The sequence below is a fragment of the Mchenga conophoros genome, linkage group LG13, assembly GCF_057382185.1.
Source record: "Mchenga conophoros isolate Kocher_MC1m ecotype Shallow Benthic linkage group LG13, M_conophoros_male_GT1.1, whole genome shotgun sequence".
Lineage (NCBI taxonomy): Eukaryota > Metazoa > Chordata > Actinopteri > Cichliformes > Cichlidae > Mchenga > Mchenga conophoros.
In genome coordinates this window covers 23,813,061-23,835,231 of record NC_140538.1, presented here as the reverse complement: position 1 = coordinate 23,835,231, position 22,171 = coordinate 23,813,061, and the positions used below count along the sequence as shown (strand labels likewise).

The 22,171-nt window shown below is 43.8% G+C and overlaps 2 protein-coding genes across 2 annotated transcripts; one reads left to right on the top strand and one right to left on the bottom strand.

Annotated features, from left to right (window-relative positions):
* Positions 1 to 127: 127 nt before the first annotated feature.
* On the bottom strand, positions 128 to 4,736 carry gpr137ba (G protein-coupled receptor 137Ba). The gene is made up of 7 exons (XM_085297330.1): positions 3,983 to 4,736; positions 2,454 to 2,503; positions 2,126 to 2,348; positions 1,428 to 1,574; positions 848 to 976; positions 609 to 730; positions 128 to 516 (listed from the first exon to the last, which is right to left on the bottom strand). Exons 1-7 carry the CDS (start codon positions 4,361 to 4,363, stop codon positions 408 to 410), a joined length of 1,161 nt encoding a protein of 386 aa, XP_085153456.1. The 5' UTR covers positions 4,364 to 4,736; the 3' UTR covers positions 128 to 407.
* Positions 4,737 to 9,640: 4,904 nt separating this feature from the next.
* On the top strand, positions 9,641 to 21,553 carry nid1a (nidogen 1a). Its single transcript, XM_085297326.1, has 20 exons — positions 9,641 to 9,918; positions 11,483 to 11,785; positions 11,863 to 12,089; positions 12,164 to 12,453; positions 12,671 to 12,811; positions 12,996 to 13,247; positions 13,527 to 13,727; positions 13,843 to 14,076; positions 14,271 to 14,408; positions 15,104 to 15,232; positions 15,608 to 15,745; positions 16,875 to 16,994; positions 17,447 to 17,668; positions 17,785 to 17,957; positions 18,438 to 18,564; positions 18,648 to 18,819; positions 18,993 to 19,150; positions 19,232 to 19,355; positions 20,085 to 20,197; positions 20,754 to 21,553. Exons 1-20 carry the CDS (start codon positions 9,715 to 9,717, stop codon positions 20,876 to 20,878), a joined length of 3,591 nt encoding a protein of 1,196 aa, XP_085153452.1. The 5' UTR covers positions 9,641 to 9,714; the 3' UTR covers positions 20,879 to 21,553.
* The last annotated feature ends 618 nt before the right edge of the window (positions 21,554 to 22,171 follow it).

Sequence of the window (22,171 nt, the reverse complement as noted above, 5' to 3'; positions counted from 1 at the left end):
TGTACATTATTTTTCTTTTTTGTTTTTTAATATGAACTAAATGAATATCTTCTCTATAGAAACAAATCTGTATGGAAAAAATGAAACTTGTTCATAGATGTTACATAAAACAGAAATACAGGACATATTACAGAGATCAGGATATATATTAAGTAATATTCAATATAAACCTTTACAAGCAGATCAGGCTTTGTACAAAGTGTGTGCAAAATCACATCCCTTTACTGGGTCTGTATACATACTGGCAACAAAAGTCTATTAGTTCTTTAGACAAAATAGAAAATTGGATGTTTGTAGTCTGAAGGGCACTTTGATCCCAGTGTGCCTTGGTCGGTCAGTCAGTGTGCAAAACTTTACAATTTAAAAAAACAAAGCCACAGGTCCGAGGAAGTCATCATGGCCTTCTGTCAGTAGTGGCTGAGCTCCTCTGGAGGAGTGAAGTTGCAACTGTCATCGCCGATGTAGGCGCCGATGCCGCCGCTTTGGCTCCCCCACTCATAACTGTCGGCGGCGAGACTAGAAAGTCAAAAATCAAAACACTTGAAGCATCTCATGAACATTTTTTTCCTGTGCAGCAGTTTCCAGGGAACAGGTTGTGGCACGCTTACCTGGCTTGGATGTTTTGGGGCATTATGCTCCACGCTAGGTCATCGTCACTGTCGTAACGCCGCGGGTTGTCAAAGAAATAGGCCCTAGAGGAGAAGATGTGACCAGGAAGCCCAGTGCCGCTCTGCGGTACAAGACAAACAGAAGGCATCAGCGCAAACACTCAAAGGTAACTGTCCTCCTTATAAACCTGTGATCTCAAGGAGGGTTCCTGACTGGTTTAAGGTAACTGCTGGCTCACCCTGTCCAGTTTAGGCTGTCGAACTCTGAAGAAGAAAACGACAAGAGATGTGGGGAGCAGCTCCCACACGAACAAGATCACTCCGAAGACGATGTAGCCCGTGTCGCCCAGAGTCGACTGTAGGTCTGCCTGAAAGAAAAAAAATTGACGCATGCATTTTAGAATAACATGAGAGCAAAAAGGGGACACATGCAAGTCTTGCTAAATTCTGACCAGCTAGTCTGAACAGTCAAAACACAGCTAATTGGCTTTTAAGAGATAAGAGATAAAATATTTAAAGGAGCTGGAAAACAGACTGATTTCTCTAGAACTTGCACTAAAACCCACTTTTTGTTACATATTTGCAGCAGAGCAAAGAAACAAAAAAGTAAGCTTTAGATGGGCCGGTCTGAGCTAGCATAGCTGCTTCCCCTTGTTTCCACACTTCCTACAGTCTCTTTGTGAGGTATCGATTTACTATAGAGAGCAATCATTCCTCTTATCCAGTTTATCCAGTTAGACAGGAAACCAAATGACATTTTCGGACAAATGCACTCAAACTTAACATGAACCATCGTGACCCCCTCCCCCAGTGATTCACCTGGTCTGAAACGTTGTACCAGTCATAGTCAAAGGAGTTAATACTCTTGTTTGAGAGTGCCAACACCACCAGATTGTAGCAGGCCCTGGATGCGTACAGAAGGATGACGATGGCTCCTATAATCGTCACCTGGCACACTGATGTCCCCTTCAGTTTAAAAAAAACAAAACAAAATAGAATGACTCGTGAATTCATGTTAGGCTGAAAATAAGACAAACTGGTGAGACGTCAAGAAATGGCTTAAAGAAAGTGCTCTAGATCGTCACTAAAAATATTATGTGCTTCCCCTTTCCACGCCTCACCACTCCACTAAGTTTCATGAAACTGTGCTGCTGGGTTTTTTGCATCAGCATGCTCAAAACTTGGAAAACAGACCTCCTTCATGCACAGGAGAAATTTCTGTATCTTTAATTAAGGTGTGATTGGAACACAAGAAGCATGTCCACACCGTATCGAACCTTAAGCTTTCGTATGCACCGCAGCACAATTTGTCACGCACAAGAACGACGCCCAGTTGCTAGGGAACTATCTCTACGTGGCAAGCACAAATTATGTGCAGAAGTGACTCTTCATACAAGGGTGCACAATACCTTTTGATGCTAGTGACGCACCGGCTGTTAAATCAGTCGTAAGTGGCAGTGTTCAGGAAGTCTACACCGCACCAATCCTGCCTGACTTTGAGTTGCAGGACATCTCACCTTGGACTCCAGGTAAATGTTGGCCAGCGACATCTTGGCGATCTTGTAAAGACACAAGGCCAGCGAGATGGCGCACAGGACGAAGAGCGTGTCGTTGATCGCGACCCTCACCAGCACGATGGTGTGGGCTTCTGCAGAGGACATCCTCACCAGCAGGGCGCACACCAGATTGACAACTAAAAACACCAGGCTGATGAACAGGAAGGTGAGATACAGTGGCAGCCTGGTGGTGAGGAAACAAAAACAGGCAAAGATTTATTAACCCCAAAAATTACTATTAAAAAGAATAAGACTCTTTATTTTATTTAAGTCCACCAGCTGGTCTTACCTGTACTTCAAAAGCTCCGGTGCATATTTGGACTTTGCCTTAAAAATAACCTGTGAAAAGGAAACAAACAGTTTCATTCAAATGAGCAATGGCCTTGTGTCAGACTGCTTTCACTTCTCTGTTCTTGCTCTCCGAAACGCACAAGACACTCTGATTAAACAGGAACCTCCAGGCTGTAAAACTATTTAGAGCTGAACTTCGGATATGCAATGGTCACACAGCGCAGGGCCTCAGAAGCTTTGAGCCTCGCTTCTCGTTCGCAACTGTGACTCACATCAAGCGCAATAGGATTTACGCTAAAAATAGGCTTCAGGCAGAGGCCAGAGGAGCTATTATTTTGTATCTGGATTATGTAAGCAGTTGAAGGAATGATTCACTGCATCCCACTTTTGCACCTGATGTGAATGGGAGTCTGTTGCACTGAGAGCAACAGGTAATATTCAGTGGACGACTTACTTCCTATATGAATCACCGTTACAGTGGCATGTCAAGCCTGTATCCTGACAATGCCTCTCTAAAATTCAAAATCCTGAAAAATTAAAAAATAAATAGAGCCATCCATCCAGCCATAGTGGGTGGGCATAAGAAAATTATGACATGAGGTTTATGGACCTATATTAGGTCCATAGGGGGCAATTGTGGCTCAAGAGTTGGGAGTTCGCCTTGTAATCGGAAGGTTGCCGGTTCGAGGCCCAGCTTGGACAGTCTCGGTCGTTGTGTCCTTGGGCAAGACATTTCACCCGTTGAAAGGGGTGGTCAGAGGGACCGGTGGCGCCAGTGTCCGGCAGCCTCGCCTCTGTCAGTGCGCCCCAGGGTGGCTGAGGCTACAATGTAGCTTGCCATCACCTGTGTGTGATGGGTGGATGACTGGATGTGTAAAGCGCTTTGGGGTCCTTAGGGACTAGTAAAGCGCTATATAAATACAGGTCATTTACCATATTATCAAAATGTGTTTAAACTGGCCAACTTGTTCAATGCAAATGAATTTTATTTATATAGCACCAAATCACAACAACAGTCTCCTCAAGGTGCTTTAGAGTGGAAGGTAAAGTCCCAACAATAGTACTATGACAACCCCAACAATCAGATGACCTTCTGTGAGCAAGCACCTGGTGACAGTGGGAATGAAGAACTCCCTTTTAACAGGAAGAAACCTCCAACAGAATCAGGCTCACAGAGGGGCAGCGATCTGCCTTGACTGGCTGGAGGCTATACCTAGAGTGACCAGGTGGTCCACCTTTCTCCCCGTCCTCCCATCCATGACAGTAGAATACACAGAACAATCACATACATCAGTGTTTTAAAGCAGCTCTCAGCATTTCCACATTATCCCACTCAAATCTACTCTTTGCCCCACATTTAGTTTGTTTGCTAGTTCATTATCACACTGCAAGTTGGATGTTGGACTAACTGGTTTATAAACCAGCTGGGGTGTGACACAATTTTTTTTAGCCCAGACATAGACTTCCCTCATTAATCAAACACTGTGCTGGCACACGAAAAAGAAAAATAACATCTGAGCAACTCACCTGCGCAAAGTACAGGTTCATGAGGCAGAGCGTGAAGAACTGCAGGCAAACGGGGAAGCAATAGAGCAGCCAGAAGGGAAAGGGTCCCAGAGTGTTGGCCGTGACAAAGTTCTTGAAGTAGAAGGAGAAAAGCACGGTGCGCAGCGCCGACCACAGCAGGCACAGAAACAGGAACACGGTCTGGTAGCTGAAGCGCTTGTGTCGGTACCGCAGGACCAGCCAGAGCTGGATGTAGATGAAGATGAAGAGGAGAGAGTAAAAGACGGTGTAGACCACCGTCAGGCCCAAAGTGACGTAGGGTGGCACGGCCGGGCTCAAAGTAGGCAGGGGCTGCGAGTCGTCCGACGCCCAGAGCCCCTTCTCCTCCGCCAGAGCCTCCATGACCTGCTCTCTGTGTCCGGGGTGAGAAGGAGTGGGGGTGATCACCGCCAGCTCCTGCGGCTTCACGGAGCCAGCTTGTCGGCTCTTGTCTCTCTCTCACGGCCGGCTGAAGAGAGAGATGGAAGCCAGAGGGAAAACAGGAGAAAGGGGGAGGAGAAAACAAGGCTGTCAAGACGAGCGAGGAGGGAAAAAACGCAGCAAGTCCAACTTCCTGCAGCCGATCCGGAGAGCGAAGCACGTGATCAGCGATGAGAATGAGCCGTTTGTCAGGAGAGAGAGCAGGAAGCCGCTCAGAGTTGCAAGCAGGAGCTCCGAGAGAGGACCAGCCTCCTCCAGCGCCCCCATCCGCTCCGTTCTGCTCACTCGTTTACGCGACGCATCAGCTGACGCAAGTCGCCGTACCTTTAACCCCGCGGAGGGGTTTCCCACCGCAGCGCAGATCCCGGGAGAGTTTACATGTGTTTACCTTCAGTTCATCAAGATGAGTGAAATAAAGAGTATAATTAATCACGCAGGGGGAGCTGCCCTTCCGGTTCACACAGTTTAATGACAAAAGTCAGGATCCTTAATCAGTTTTTATTTTTCTTTCATTTTGACTTTTTGAAATGTATTTATTTTTTACTCAGTTTAGTTTCAGTTCCTTTCCAGGGTGGAAAGTAACTAGTTTTTGACGTTTTATAATTTTTTAGTTTCAGTTTAGTTTTTAGTACGTAAAAAATATTTTTACTTCGGTTTATTAGTTTCAGTATTAGTTGTTTCCTTTATTGAATTCCTGTTAATGTATGGAGAGAATGTGTCAGGGTTAAGATTCAGGAAAATCTGGAAAGGTATTATACTGAAACAATGTAATGAACATGTCCGCCAAAGCCTCATCAGGTAAGTTCTGAGAATAAATTTAACCAAATTAACAAATATTAAAACTGAAGCTTTTTACTCGATTTATTTATTTATTTTATTCGCATCTAGTTTTACTTACTGTAATAACCTCATGTTTTGAACGAGAACGTGTAAATCCCAGATCAACATTACGGTTTAAAATTTTTATGAAGTTTAAAGACTTATTATACGGTAATTAATGAATTAATTATTCTTAATGAGATACATTTGCATACAAAAAGGAGGAAAATGTTATTTTTATTTAGCGTCTGGCACTTGTCCTCTTTACAAGACAGAGCCTCAGACTTTCGAGGTTATCTCATTTCAAATTACAGTTAATCAGAATGAATTTGTATATTTAATAGATTATTGCAGTCCAAAGGTCCTTACAGATGACTGACAAGCCAATCGTAAAACAGGGCAAAAATTGAATTTACAAAAAGGACACAAGAATTGAATGAGGTCAATAAAGTAATGATTTTTTTTTCGGTTTGAACCGCCGGTGCTGTGCTCACAGTCAGAGGTGTTTGCCTCTTTCAGGACATCACTTTAATGCGTCAGGTCACAGGACTTTCTAACATTAGCTTTGCCTCTTATCCACACTGAACTTCAAAAAACTAGATTTAGAAACCTTACTGCCTGTAACTGGAATGAGCTCCAACAAATACAGAAATAAATAAACATGGAGCTACATTTTCTGATGTTACCAGAACATTTCAAAATGATCTATTTATGAATCTGAAATCATTCTCATGCATACTTTTCCTCAACTATGTATAATGTGTCTTTCTATTTCTATGTACATTCTTTCTTGATCAAAGGGGGACATCCTGTTTAAATAAAGGGTGTAATACTGAACATGATCTAGATCCCAGAGCAGAAAAGTCTGTCTGAGCAGTTGAAACCTGAGGTTTTGACTCTCTGAGAAGACACTGATGTCATTATTGTAGACTTTTTCCATGTTTAATATGAATATGCAGCACTGTAAGAGTATGTTGATGACACAAAATAAGAAAAAAGTATGATAGGTTGACTTTATGGTATAAAGACACTGTTTATACAGTTAAATTATCATAAAGAAACAGCCAACCTTGGCGAAAGACAAACTTTTAAATGGTCAACAAATGTTTGAACTAATCCTACAGAGGCGATCGTTTCCTGACTTTTAGTTCCTGTTATGAGTCATGATCCAAAAATACTGAATGCTACAGCTTTGATGAAGCAGATCGGTTCTTCATTTGACCTTTCCTGCCTGGAAAACACCCACATTTTTAGAACTTCACAGATACATCTTGCGATGTAGCTTTTTCATTTAAAAAAGTAAGTCCCATGGCTTTCATGACATCATCAGGATTATTTTCTGCCACATTTTAAACTACATCCTGAGTTTCAGAAGACCTCATATAGTTTTCATACATTGAATAGTCCACCTGGTCACAAATAAAACACTTTTTGTGTTTTAAAAATGAAAATGAAATCAAATGTAACATTTCCCTGTAATTCCAACCGCAAGTCACATAATTCAGTTTATGACCCAATCGGTTATTTATCCAATGTGCACAGAAATCTAAGGGACGTTTGTTTGTTATGGTAAATATCCTAGCAGCAAGGTTTTGGTTTCACAAGACCAGGGCATGTGAACACGAAGAATGTCAAGGATGGAGGTCACTGTGATCCATTAATCTTTTAGCACACGGGGACAGTGCCAGCCAGACACCAAACAGGATGCCGTCAGCTACAGTACCTCCGCCTTGGCTGTGAAACCACAGGTTGGTACTCTCCAATATCAGAGATATGTGATTTTGTGTTTGGCCTGTGTAAATGCGAACATAAATGCATAGATTTTTACTTCAAAGATGAATAATTCGACAAGAGGCTTAATTACGGTATGTCTTAATTAGGCCAGGTCAGTGTAGTTTGTACAGAGTGCTGGGATGAACTGTTCTGCTGTTGGGGGATACCATTGCTCTGACATGGAGTGGGAGGTGTGGATGGATGTCTTAGTCCATTCCAAAGTTTAGGTGGGTGGTAAGTGTCAAAGTAACATCCACATGAATGCCAGGACTCAAGGCATTTCCCAGCAGAACATTGCAGTAAACTGACCAGTCAGTGGTTTCACTGTTGTGGCTGTGTACTGTCAGTCTATACAGATAGCATAAAACCTCTTTGTACATGGTATATATCGGTTTCTTTGTTCACTCAGAATTACTTCAGCCTGCCTGCAGCCCTTCATATTGCCTGCATCTCTGGTTTCATCTGTAACAGTATTGGAGTGATAATGAAATAGCACTTCAGTCTGATTATCAGGCCACAGCGTCCTGTTATAGACACATCAAACACCAGCCTGCTGGTTCCTAGGCAACTTGGTAAGAGAACGCAGACTCGCTCAGACAGTAACGAGTCAGACCTAATGGCATCACCAGCTCTGATGTAAATATCCCAACAAGGGTCCATTGTGTCTCATCATTCAAACGCAGAGAGATCCATTTTATTTCCTACAAACAATGTGCTGTTATGAATAACATTCTCTGCAGCCCATATATAACAATCTAAATCTGTGTTAAGGAAATACAAGTGCACTATGTTATTTAAATATGGTGTATGCAGATTAATTTTGAAGCCATATGAATCTGTGGGGTAGGCATTTAGAAACCACAAATGGAAATCCCACAAAGTGACCACGAGGTGGCGCCTTTTAGCTGTAGAAAAATAGAAAGACATTGGGGGATACTGACTTGCTGATTTTGGAACCACAGCATGTTCGGTGCTGTGAAAAAGTATGTGCTCTCTTCCTGATTTCTTCTTTTTTTGCATATTTGTTACACTTAAATGTTTCAGATCATCAAACATTTCATCTTTTAAACATTTCATGTGTGTGTGTGTGTGTGTGTGTGTGTGTGTGTGTGTGTGTGTGTGTGTGTGTGTGTGTGTAGACTAAGAGATCTCAACATCTGAGATCCCTTTGGAAGTATAATTTCTAAGGTTTTGGGACTTCAGTGAAGCACAGTAGGAGCCATTATCTACAAATGGAAAAACCTTGGAACGGCATCTTGAACATTCCCAGGAAAGGCCAGCCTATCAAAATTATTGCAATAACCCTTTAATGATCCATTCAGGAGGTTACAAAAGCACAGAGAACAACATCTAAAGAACTGCAGATCTCACTTGTGTCAGTTAAGTTCAGAGTTCATAAATCAACAAGTCCACCTTCGACTGGATTTTTAAAAAGGGGGAGGTTTTTGAGTGGCCTAGTCAAAGTCTGGACTTACATCAGATTGAGATGCTTTGACGTGACCTTAAACAGGCCGTTCATACTCGAAAAGACTCATTGCCAGTTATTACTAATGCTTGATCATCGGCCTAACTTTGTGCTGAACATTGGGGGGGGGGGGGGGGGGGGGGGGGGGGGGGAGGGGGGTCAAGATCTCTTTCTAAATAAATAAATACAGCTGGGTAAATTCCCAGATGATTAAATATGCAACTATTTTGCAGCTCAGAGGAACAGAAGAAATATTTCATTTACACAGTCTCAGCAGGTTTGAAAAAGAAGTTAATGTTGGGTGTTTTATCACAACATTAGGCAGCTTCATAAATCACTGTCTTGTTTAAAGAAATCTCCTCCTGGTGGTATTTATGAGAAAACCACAGAAACATTGTCTAAACATATCAGATACTTTGGAAATCATTCTAGGTCTTGGAGGTAATTTGTCATTGAAGATAATTTAAGAGCTACAGCAGTGGATGAGTCTGCATTTTGGAGTGATGGTAAACATTTGCAAAAACCCTTTGTGGGGGACCGTGAATACCAACTGTCAGAGCACTGTGGACCGAAGAGTTGGACGGTTCACTAAGCATCTCAAAAACAGCTCCAAGTTGAAGCATATTACTGTACCGGCATGACTCTCATTATCCCAACTGGAGATGAGTCTGATAGCCTCAGCACATGCCTCAAATGATTAGTGTATGGTACAGTGCTTTGTGATATTGTCCTTTACATAATGTTTCAGTCAAACCGGGCATGGGGCTCTGTTGCCGGTTACTGGTCCATGCTCTGATGGCCTGCTGGCCTATGTCCAAACCTGCAAATACAGCTTCAGTGTTGTCCCTCCAGAGACAGTGGCCCTTCTATTAAAACCACTTATAATCTGCACATAGCTGTCTGTTTTCTACTGTATTGGCAACACTGCAATAATCCGTTTGAAGAATTTTAAATAAAGGATCTGCAAATGACCTTTGCTCTTCTCAGAGTTTAATTTGACTCAGTCAAAGTGCATGCCATTATAAAAAGAAAACAACAACAACAGCACCATACCATTTGTTTCAGGAACATTAATGAAAGCAAAGTTTGGGCTACCTCTCACTGAAACTCCTCTGTGAGTTAGTGACCGCCCACAACTCTTTCTACAACTACTGGGTTGGATGTATCACTCGCGCCTTTAACGCAGGACTGCTTAGCTCCCTCTGAAAGACGGACCATGGGTTGGAAGGAGAAAGGCTGGATTGCTTGTCTGAGTTTTCTCGGATTTGTGGTCTCGGTAAAGAGCATAAGTCGAGACGAGCTTTTTCCTTTTGGTCCGAGCGCAAGAGACCAGTTACTGGAGCCAGGGAATGATCAGACGTACCGACTGGATCTGAGCAAACCGGTGTTGTTTTATGATGGCACTTTCCTCAGCATCTTTGTAAGTTAATTCTTAACATTTTGATGATTATTATTATTAACATTAATGCACTTGCGTTGGCTTTACTGGTCATCAAACGTCCGTAGTTCTTGCGCAATTGCGCGTTAGCCAGAAATGGAGTGAATTTAAACAGTTCCTGGAAGTTGGACAACGGAGTTCCAGCAGCGTATGACTTTTTTCTTGTCTGTGGAGTATTTGTAAATACTGGATTTCTTATATGCAGATGCGACTGTATCATGTCGAAAGCATGTGCCCAGGCATTTCTTTGTTTCCCTCGAGGTTATCATTTTACTGCCGATACCAAATACCAAACCTTATTTTGCAATCCATCCTAAAAACACCCAGTGATGAGACAGAGAACTTTACAGAGTGGTCACTGGGAGGTTTGTTTCTGGAATAAATGCAGTAAATCATGTAAAACTGTATGATTTGCTAGAATATTAACTGTTGGCCTGTAGTGTTTTTAAAAGCCGCACCATTGTGTGGAACGGACAAACAGCCCTTTATTCCCGCAGTTCTGGTTTCAAAGAAAAGTGCTACATCTCTGTTTCAGTGCTGCATGAGTAAACTGTGCCATGACGCAGTGATTACACTAACAGATGCATTCGTCAAAGCTTTGCTGATGTTTTATGCATAAAGATGTTTCTACCAAGCATTCAAGCTCTTAAAATGAAAGTTTCTTCTTTAGTAAAGCTTGCCATTCATTCCACAGTAGCCTGTCCAGTCTCAACCCAGTGGAGGCTGTCTCTGCACGATCTCCATTTAAGGAGATCGTGCAGAGACAATGATTAACGTGATTAACACATGAGTCTGGAGCTTAAATGAAACACATGAATGCAGCGTTCACCAATTAGTCTGCTGACTGCCTCCAGGTTAACCTTCCATTACCCACCACAAACATATTTCTGCGCTGCAGTCAAGATGCCCTCAAGAGTTTTGTTTTCATCTCTGAGACGGTCTGCCCTGAACTGTCTCTGCCCTGGGGTGGGGGGGATGATTCTTCTCACCCTTCATGAGTATGATCCATTTTTTACTGAGCACTTACATGTTAACCACTAACCTTAGAGCTCTCTATCTGCAGCACCTCTGTAAATAGGATCACTGATCATTTTCCCAGATCTACCCTCCATTTTGGCAGGAAGTTTCTGTAATGACATTTAGTGCGCAATCTTTAGGCTCTCTGGGGCTACTCATCGGGGGCAAGGACAGGAAACCTTTTGTTTTTTCCTTTGGTCAGGAAGTGAAGGAGCCCCCATGTCCAGTGTGTGTCTGGGCATGTTTTCTTCACACGAGCGCTTTTTTCTTTCTTTTTTACGAGCCTTGCATGTGTTCCCACTGCAAGTGTGTAAAGACTGCGTTAAATAGCATCTTGTTTGTTCATTAGCACAGTAGTGGGACATAGCTGCTGACTCAAATCATTACTGCAATGAAGATCAAAGTGGGTCAGATTGTATCCCCTGTGAAACAGTTCAAGTTGTGTCAAGAATAAAACTGTGTACAACATCGCAGGGATTTCATTTCAGTTTCTGTCTTCTGGATTAATGATTTTAGCTTTTCGTTTCAGATTAATACCAATGGGTTCGTCGCCACAAAAGAGCCAGAAAGCGAGCTGACGTATCTTGGCAAAATGCCCCCAAAATTTGGCATGATTGCAGCTCTGCAAGGAGACCTGCACACGAGCGATGGTGTGGGGAAAGTTTTCTTCCGAGAGGACTCCAGTCCTGATATTCTACGCCGCGCTGCTGAGCACATCAACAGGGCTTTCCCTGAAGATGACGAAATCAATCCCACCCATGCTGTGGTGGTCACCTGGGTTGATGTCACCACCCATGGACTTGAGAGCAGAGGAGACAGCGGCATCAAGAAGGTGAGTGTCACATAGTTATTCAAGTAATCTAAAGTGGATGTGATCACTGACAGAGTCTATAATGTTTTGTTTCTCAGAGAAACACCTTCCAGCTGGTTATTGCATCTCTGGAGACCACGTCATACGCTATTGTCCTCTATCCAAGGGATGGGATAAAGTTTTCCTCCATGCTTGTGGGAGACACTAATGTAATCATGCATGCTGGTTTCAGTAAGGGTTTAGTCCGGGGTTTCTTCAGTTCCATCAAGGGACCATACTACCGCACCACCACTGATGACGAGCAGTCCGTTAGAGCTTTAGCAGAGTAAGTCAGACGGTAACAATGACGGTTCTTGAAGACATGTTTTCTGCCCAGAATCTAAACTTTTCCCCCCACAGGGAGACGAACTCTGGCCTGAGGGGTGTATGGGTGTACGAGATTGGGACTTCTCCCTTTTTTAGCAACGTGGCTCCAGGTGAGGTCCCTGAGCTGCCCACTGAGGCTCCACCACAAGAAGATGTTGACGCTTATGAGGAGTCCAGCGCTGCAAGGAGGCCGTTGTACCCTGACAGACCGGTGGTAGCCTACCCTCCTTATCTGCAGGAACAGACTGAAGTCCACCCAGTTCAGTTCCAACCACAGAACCCGGAGGTGGTGGAGGTGGATGATCCAATTATAAATGTAGATGGTGAGTTTATGATGTTTTAATCCAACGAGTGCTTTTTAGTGAGCCGTTCACCCACACTCGCTGATGGTAGCAAGCTTGTCTGCAGCTCTGCTTCCTGAGCCATGCTGTCTATCACAGTGTATTTTGAGAGTGAGAGCATGTTGTATATAAATGTTTATTGTACTTGTCTTATCAGCTGTTCCAGTCATGGTATTCTTACCGTTCCCCATGTTTTCAGTGTTCTCGTACAACCTTGGCAGCTGTGCAAACAACAGAAATAAATGCTCCAAGTTTGGTGAATGCAGGGACTATGCCAACGGATACTGCTGCCATTGCATCTCTGGCTTCTATGGCAACGGGATACAGTGTGTGGCAGAAGGTACACGCAGAAAAGTGTTTAAATATGACGTTTTTTATTAGCTAGTTGATGTGGAAACATTAGAAGAAATCTTAGCTGTTCTTGGATGAAATTCATTTTAAGGGAAGTGGGTTTGCACGTCTCGGTGAGTAACTTCAGTGGGGTGGCTGTGTTTTTGTTTTGTTTTCTTTGGGGGATTTTGCAGGAAAGCCACAGAGGGTGAACGGCAAAGTACACGGAAGAGTGTTTGTGGGCAGGTCTCCTTCTCCGGTGGAGTTCGCCAACATCGACCTCCATTCTTACATTGTTGCGAATGAGGGTCGAGCCTACGTCGCCATCAGTGACCTCCCGGAGACTGTTGGGCCCTCGCTGGAGCCCCTGGTGTCAATTAGCGGTGTGATTGGGTGGGCGTTTGCTCTGGAGCACCCAGGCTTCAAGAACGGCTTCAGCATCATCGGTGAGTGAGAACAACGCTGCAATGAAGATATCTCATGATGTGATATTCAGTAGCTTGCCTTGTAGTTTTTACAGGGTTTAAAAAAAAACTAGTGGGAAGCATAAATTTCTGTAAACAAGCTGTTTGCGCTGCTGCAAACACAGCTTGCATACAGCTGCAGTCTTCTGCACTGTCTCCCTGAATTCCACTCGCATTACCTCAGCTGTAACAGAAGGCCACGAGACAAAGTTCATCCCGGGCCAGTATTAGAGTTAACATCCTCCTCTCTGGCCTCCACAGGGGGGGAGTTCACTCGGCAGGCTGAGGTGACCTTTATGCCAGGGAATGAAAAGCTGAACATCAGGCAAGAGTTTAAAGGCATCGATGAGCACGACCACCTGATTGTGAGCACCAACCTGGAGGGCCGGGTGGCCGAGGTGCCTCTTGGCTCCACCATAAAGCTCGACCCGTATTCTGAGATCTACCAGTACAACAACAACTGTGAGACATGACTTGAACAGAGAAACAATATTTCACCACCTTTTCTGATTTTGAGCGAGACATAAAAGAAGTGAAAAAAGGTGAGCGTTTCTAACGTGTCCATCTTGCCTTTCAGTGATCACCTCGTCGTCCACTCGGGACTACGTAGTGACTCTGCAGGATGGATCCAGGGAAACCAGGAGATATCAGTGGCGTGAGACAATCTCCTTCAACGGCTGCTATCATAGCGAGACTTTGAGAGACATGAAACCTACACAGATGCTAAGCGTGGACCACATTTTTGCCATTTACGATCCTGCACAACAACTCATCCGGTTCGCCCTGACCAGCAAGATCGGGGACATCAATGGTGAGAAGACGTATTCGTTTTCCTGCCTTTGGTTTGAGCTCACTTCCTTCCTCAGGAACAACGTCCTGACAGAGAGATTATTTTTGCCAGACAGGCTTTTTGTTGCTATTGTTAAATGGTAAAAATAGGTATGTTTTGCTTCAAAAACCCAAAACAAAACCTGTTTAGAAATAAAATTCACCTTTCCTTTTCAGGAGGGCAGCCGGAGCAGAACCCATGCTTAACCGGAAGACACGGATGTGACACGAATGCTGTTTGCAAAGTCGGAGAGGGAGCAACGTTCACTTGCCAATGTGCTGCTGGTTTCAGCGGCGATGGACGCGCATGTTATGGTAAGAACTGCATATTTAATCGTGTAACAAAGAGCAGTTAGAGTTTATTTTCTGCTTTTGGAAAAAATCTAACTGTTTCCATATCTTTCAAACTCATCATTAAAATCAACCCAGATTTTCTAAAGCCTTCCTTCCTGACTAGGGAACGGCACAATCATACAATTAGCAGGGGGAGTCCCATAGGATAAACAAAGCATTTCCGACTCAGAGACCAGGTTAACAGAGCTATTTCAACCTCTATACAACCGAATCTTTTGCATTAGAGACCAAACAGGAAGAGGAAGGAAGAATTTCAGACAGATGCTATCATAAAAGTATTATTATAAATCTAATCAGGCTCTTTTCTTTGATCCGAAAACATTTGATAATGAAAAACTTATCTGGCAAACCAGACTTCTCAAACTCTGACCCAGTCCAAGACTATTTAAATCAAGTCATTTTGTTTACACGACTCAACGTCACACGTAAAGTTTCCCAGGATTTTACATACATAAAAACAGGAAAAAGGCACTTGGACAGAGAGGCGATCTGTCCAGGATGTACCCCGCCTCTCATCCTATGACAGCTGGGATACGCTCCAGCCTCTTCTGTGACTCTGAATTAGATAAGCAAAAGACAGTAGACAGACGAAAAAAAAATGTTATCAGTTTAGCATCTCATCACTACTCTTTTCTTTCTTTTTCTTTTTTTATCAGACAACGATGAGTGCAGAGAGGATCCTCAACGCTGCGGCCCTAACGCTATCTGCAACAACCAGCCCGGGACCTTCCGCTGCGAGTGCGAAGAGGGGTATCAGTTCGGTAGTGACCAGAGAACCTGCATTAGTAAGTGGCTTTTGTGTGCTGTAAAGTGCTATTCCATATCAGGCAAACCCTACCTGGTTCTAAGGAGGTAGAGGTGCAAACATAACCTGTAATAAAATTCATTATTGTATGAAAAAGTCTGTGGTGATTATTAACACGTGTAGCAGCAGCAGCAAATTAGATTTGCTCAGCGCGGTGGCTGTAAAGTATTTTCTGGCATGCCCCAAAAGGATCCAACTTCAGTTAAATAAATATTAAAGTATATTCATTCGTCTTAATTTCACGCCATATTTTTCACCCTGTTCCCCAACTTAAGCGGCTCTATCCAAAACCAGTCAACACATTATTTTTCTCACGCTGATAGCATTTCCCAGAACTTGTTCTGCTTCTCCTCAGAGGTTGATCGACCCGTGGACCACTGTGAGGCAGGCACCCATACCTGCTCACCCCATGCTCAGTGCAGCTACGCCGGAGGCTCGTCCTACGTCTGCACCTGCCTACAAGGGTTCACAGGAGACGGTAGAAGCTGCCAAGGTACTGCAGACAAACATAATGCTCTCAGAATTTTTTTCATTGTTTGTTTGTTTGTGGGTTTTCTTTTTTGCATAGTTCACCAACCTGCAATAAGCAGTGTTACGTGTTTTCTATTATTAAATGAGTTTTTAGGTAATTTTACTGACAAAAAAAGGCTTAAAGTTTGTTGGCTGCATGTAAGGATTTGCAGTTTTCCCTGTTCCTTCCATTTATGAAATAAAATTAAACAATTAAATTAAATAGTAGGAGCTTCTAAAGCAGGGGTGTGAAACATAAGGCCCAGGGGCCAGAATCGGCCCAGCAAAAACTCCACCCCGGAGTTTTAGAAACACAGTTTTAACTTTACTCACTATAACTTCACTTTATTTATATTTGTTTAAGTTTTACACCTTTTCCTATTGATAAAGATTCCCCCCACCCCGCTTTATACTACAGCAAAGTCATCTATAGATACACAATTACATGATGGAAATTTCCTGGGTTTTTTTTTACTATCTACCACAGAAATTTATGGTTTTGTTTTTTTACAGTGAGTTCACAGAAAACGGCTTTGTTTTCTGAATGAAACTTTGAATTTTATAACTACAGGACAGTCTGGGCAATGATTTTACACATTTGTCATGTAATTTCACTGGTCCGGCGCACTTAAGATCAAAGCAGCTTTAAGTGTGACCGGTCAAAAACGAGGGACATGAAGAAAAATCTGCTGAAAGTAAGGACTATGTTCAGTGTGGCCAAAATCACTTGATTCACCAAATGCATCCTTAGGAATTATTTGAATTGTTACACCATCTGCTCGGGACTGTGGGCGGTCAGGTTGGTTGCATAATACACCAACAGAGACCGAAGAGTGAAACATTAAAAGCAGATGGGAATTTCATGTGTAGAGGTCCCGGGTCTGGGTGTAGGGTTTTTGGAGGGGTTTCTCTGGTCTGGGTCCTTCCATTCTTTCCACATTTTTGCTTGATTTTCTGCTATTTGAGGAAAGTTTAAGTCAAAGGTTCACCCAAGCTCTTCTGCATGGATCTCCACTCATAAAATGACACAGAAAATGTTCATATTTGATTTTTTTCTGCTCTCTCATCCTCCATCCATCCATCTCACCATCATCTCATCCATCTGCCTGAAGACATAGACGAGTGTCAGCAAAGCAGGTGTCACTCAGACGCCGTGTGTTACAACACAGAGGGATCCTTTACCTGCCAGTGCAGGCCAGGTTACAGCGGCGACGGTTTCCAGTGCCTTCCTGGTAGGTGAACTCTCTGAATTGCACTGCTTTAAACATTTGTTAGCTGGCTTGGCTGCACATTCATTCTGGGGGTTGAAAATAAAGCCTGTGTAGTTACATGTTTGTTATGGAGGTCCTTCACTGGAGTTCAGACAGCCGAGTAATAGTTTTTTGTTTGATGTTGTTTCGCAAAATGGGTCATTTTCATTCACAGCCTTGTAGCCGTTTAGGCCGGAGGGGGTGTTTGGAAAATGAATTCCTCGCCAGAGTATATTGGTGCCAGCTGGAATCTGTTTCTCATTCCCTTCTGGAAAGCGCGAGGAATTTGTCATGCCTTGTGAAGGATGTGAATTTTATGTGTAGCTGAAATTTAAATTAGAAGACTCCAAAAAGATAAAAGAAACAAGTTCGGGGAGTTTGTTGCAGGCTGTATTTGTTAATTTTCGAGTCTTTCTTTTCATATTTTTCTTCAGGGAGGCCAAAAACACGATGTGAGGTTCACAGAGAGAACGTCCTGGGTGTGTCTGGCCCACGGGGGCCGCGGCCTCCGATTGGCGCTTACATTCCCACGTGTGATAACAACGGTCAATATGAGCCCATGCAGTGCCATGGAAGCACGGGACATTGCTGGTGCGTGGACCAAAATGGACAGGAGATCTCGGGGACTCGCACCGGGCCTGGCAGCAGACCAATGTGTGAGTAAATCACAGAAAGAGGTGACAGTGTCACTCACAGTGGCATTAAACAAAAACTATGGAAGCACAAACACTTCGGGAGTTTTGATGAACTGATTTGTGTGCGTCTCAATTAGGTATCGACCACAATACTGGGCTGCCGCCCGTCGGACCCCGGCCACGGCCCGATGTGGACGCCCTGACCCCAGGAACACACCTGCTGTTTGCCCAGAGCGGCAGGATAGAGCACGTTCCTCTGGGGGGTTACGACATGAAAAAGAACGATGCCAAGCCCGTCCTCCACCTGCCCGTAAGTTCATCTTTAAGAGAGGAGTTATTTCATAAATTTTTATATGGCTTTTGCAGCAGTTTTATTCTTATTTTTAAGTTAAAGCCACAATTTCCTGTCAGGATTGTTTACTTAATTTAAATAATATATGAGAAAACAGTCACAAATAACTGCGCTCTGTTGTCCTAAAACTTTCTTCAGCTCTGGGATTTTTCCCATCTGCTTCTCGCATCCAAAGCTTGCACTTTACTGGGGGCACATGGTGACATTCAAGCTAATTGCTAACATCAGTCAGACAACTTTACAGTTGCAGTCTGCTTTTCTTGTTGCACTGATTTGAGCTGCTTGAGCTCCTCACTGTGTGACTCAGTTTGTTTGGATTTAAAGTCTCGACGATACCATCCAAAAAGCACATCTGCTCCACGTTCTGGACCGTTGTTGTGTGACGAAAACTGCACTTCAAAGGTTTGTTGTTTGCTCACACCCTCCTTGGCTCCACAGGAGAAGGTCATCATTGGTGTAGCCTACGACTGTGTGGAGAAAATGGTGTACTGGACAGAAATCACGTCTCCCTCCATCAGCAAGGCCAACATCGAGGGGGGAGAGCCCACTTCTGTCATTAGTTCAGGTAGTGTTTTCTTCACGCTACTGGTTCCCCTACATTTTGAAAGAGGAGGTTTAAAAAAACAGAAAAATGCACTGTTTTAACAGGTTTGGAAAGCCCAGAAGGGATTGCGATCGACCACTTGGGTCGAACAATGTTCTGGACGGATTCCGCTAAGGATCACATCGAGGTGGCGTCTCTGGACGGGTCTAACCGACGTGTCCTCATAAACACCGACCTCGTCAACCCACGAGCCATCATCGCTGACCCTTCCAACGGGTGCGTTACGATTTAACAGCCTGTTTATTGAACATAGTTTGAGTTAAACAGCACTCTCGGTGAAAATCTGCGATGCTCATTTACTTTAAAGAGCAGGTAACATTCACAAACAGATTGATATTCAGTGTTGCTGAACATCACAGCAGACTCACTCTTCACCTGTCCTCCAACAGTAACCTATACTGGGCTGACTGGAACCGTAAAGCCCCCAAGATTGAGACATCTTACATGGATGGATCCAACAGACGGGTGCTGGTTAGAGACAATCTAGGCCTGCCAAACGGCTTGACTTACGACCCTCACAGCTCACAGCTTTGCTGGGCAGACGCAGGTAGATTTCAGACGGATGACTCATCTGTGAAACGGTGTCTGCTGTGTGCAAGCAGCACTAATTACAGTCTCTTGCCTGCAGGCACGCAAAAAATGGAGTGCATGGATCCAGGTCGGGGTAGTCGCAGTACGGTTTTGGAGAGGATCCAGTATCCTTTTGGAATGACAGCTTTCGGGAAAAACATCTATTACACCGACTGGCGAAGGTTTGATTTTTATTTTAAGAATGTTTTTTCAAACTCTGCCTTTTTAAATCGTGAAAAAATAATAATAATAATGATAATAATATTTCTTGCAGCTGGAGTTTGTTTATAAATGAGACCCACTGGTGTTGTAGCACCGAAGACACAGGGTTTTTACTTTTACCTGTGATTCAATGTGTCAAGGCAGAGGAAAGAGAGGGAAGGTTAAAGGTCAAAAAGCTGCCCACACTCAACCCCCTTTACATTCTCTGTGGCAGGGCTCAGACGCTCCCACACTCGAAATTGTGGAGCTTCCTCCACATGTGTCCGGCTCTGTAAGTTATTTATTCCTGAGCGACTGCAGAAAAAAAAGGGGGAGGGCTTTGTGTGTGTGTGCATGTGTGAGTATGTGTGTGTGTTAGTGTGCACATGAGGTGAGGAGGAGTCCTGAAAAGTGACAGCTGCTTGCAATTTCTCAGCCCCAGACGTCTGCGAGTGACCTCCACAGGGCCTCCCTGTGATCTCGCCAGGGCCGCAGAAAGGTTGAGAGGAGGTGGTGTGGGTGGTGCACACTTAAACAGTTTACCACAAACTATGTCATGTTGTGGCTAAGAAACCTACCCTCATCCCCCTCTTTGGCCTTACTCAGTCTCGACAGACTTTGTAGGAAACATAAGGAGGCCGGACGGATGATTGCGCAAGCTCAGATAGTCCTGGATTTCTGAACTCCTGTGCTGACTGTGTTTGCAACAGGGATGCTGTGATTGCAGTGGACCGCTATGCCAGCAGGGAGTCAGATGAGTTCCAGCCTCAGAAGCGGACCAGGTTATACGGGATCGCCACAGCCTATGCCCAGTGTCCTGCAGGTAGGAAGTTGTGATGGCACATTCCCCTTCAATTCCCCCTCTTCACATGCTCGAAGCGAATCTTTGCACGGTATCTAACCCTGATGTTCAGCTCCACTTTAAAGCCGCATGCAGAAACTGCTTGACCCTTGTATATTTGGGGGCTACCTTTGAGGCCAACCTTATTATGCGTTCCTTTTCCTTTTTGGGACCAGGCTGACCTAGTTGTGACCTCTGCAGGCTCTCTAAAGAATCCTTTAGAGCACTTTGCAAACAAAACAAACAAACAAACAAAAAAACACGAGTACAGTTCTTAATCTTTAAGCAACTGGGGGAATTCTTCCAGCTTGTATTTATTATCAAGCAAAGGAATGACTAATGGCACCAGGCAACAGCCTCTCTTATAGATAAGGCTAAAGCCAGGGAATGCAGAGTCAGGGGAAAGGGGCCTCCAACATCTGGAGATTGCTGCGTGCTTCCTTTGGATGTTTTTAGTGCATTAATAACAAGCAGTGAAAAGGCTATTTCCCACCGATGCCTGCTGTAAAATGTTTCCTTTGTCCCCTCCGTCTGTCAGGACAAAACTACTGTTCTGGAAACAACGGTGGCTGCTCCCACCTGTGTTTAGCAACACCAAACGGCCGTTCCTGCAAGTGTCCCGACAACGCGGCTCAAGTGGGCTGCGTCGAGAGAGAGTACTGAAAGGAGACATCCAGCACTCCCGGAGTGGACAAGTTTTAAATCCAGAGCCCCTCAGCATGACTAAATTCGAACTGCTGCAGAACCAGAACCGCCTCTGAAAAGCAGAGGTGAACTTACTGTGCCTTTTTTTTTTCTACTGCTCACTGTTATTGTTACCTACATTTTTTGTGTGTGTGTTACATTTCCCATTTATAAAATCACAATGAACTGTAAGTAGAAGCACTACCATGGTGACCTTTTTCCTGAGTCCACAAAAACTGAGAATGAAGCTCGAAGGAATGCGTAATTCTAATGTGAACTTTATCAGAGCGGTAAATGACATCATCTCATGCACTACTGCACACTGAACCTGGGCTTTTTCTCATGGAAGTGTTATTGTGGAACAGGGTAGGGGGGGAAGCTGGTGGGATGAGTCTAGATGCTGAGCAGAAATGTGAGGGAATAAAAATTTTTCTGACACCGTGGGCTCCCGAGTTTGTTGCTTTACAGCGACACCTTGTGTTAGGTAAGTGAATTACAAATATTCATATCTGGTGCTGTTGCGGTAGGTGTCGCCATTGTATAACCTCAAAAAGGGGATGCCTTGTGATATCCAGTACCTGCCATGGTTGAATAAATAACTTGTCTTGCAGATTTATATGTATGAAAATGTAATAAATGTTTATTCTTAAACAATTTCTGCGCGACTTTTATCGCAGATGACTTATACACAGGTGCCATTATACACCATTTCTTGCAACAGGCTTATTTTTAACAAGCTGTGTGTGTGTGTGTGTGTGTGTGTGTGTGTGTGTGTGTGTGTGTGTGTGTTTCTTGTCACATGACTTATTTTTTGCGTCTGCTTGGATGATGCTTCTTCTTTCTCAAAAAGGATCAAGAAAAGCTGCCACCCACGCAGTCTGTGTGCTGGAGGGGGGAGACACGTACGTCAGTGGTGCATTAAGGGGGCTTTTAATAAACCCGGAATATTTTTATCATAAAGACTTGAAACCTGATTGAAAACCTGCTTCGAGTCGCAGCAGTCGTTACTGTCTCTCTCCAGTGACTTGTCCCATTCACATCAACGCCTTAGGGGTATATCTTGATATGACTCTGAGACAAATCGTCATTTCGATCTCACAAAACAATGCTATGACCATAACTGGAAAACAAAATAAAATTCTGTCCTTTTCTATCCAAATTATCAGTGACTGTCATTGTCTAACAATAAAAAAGTCTGACCATTAGTCCTGTGCAAGACTGCAAAATTTGGTATTGATCAGACACAAAGTAAATATTGAGACAGTATTTTAA

Bases quoted from the DNA above. Each gene is read 5' to 3' on its own strand.
- gpr137ba (XM_085297330.1), bottom strand. From the start codon at position 4,363: ATGGAGGCTCTGGCGGAGGAGAAGGGGCTCTGGGCGTCGGACGACTCG. The intron at 731-847 runs GTGAGCCAGCAG...CTTGTACCGCAG, and splicing joins GACAGCCTAAACTGGACAGG to AGCGGCACTGGGCTTCCTGG. The intron at 517-608 runs GTAAGCGTGCCA...TTGACTTTCTAG, and splicing joins CCCCAAAACATCCAAGCCAG to TCTCGCCGCCGACAGTTATG.
- nid1a (XM_085297326.1), top strand. From the start codon at position 9,715: ATGGGTTGGAAGGAGAAAGGCTGGATTGCTTGTCTGAGTTTTCTCGGA. The intron at 11,786-11,862 runs GTGAGTGTCACA...TTTGTTTCTCAG, and splicing joins GAGACAGCGGCATCAAGAAG to AGAAACACCTTCCAGCTGGT. The intron at 12,812-12,995 runs GTACACGCAGAA...GGGATTTTGCAG, and splicing joins GATACAGTGTGTGGCAGAAG to GAAAGCCACAGAGGGTGAAC.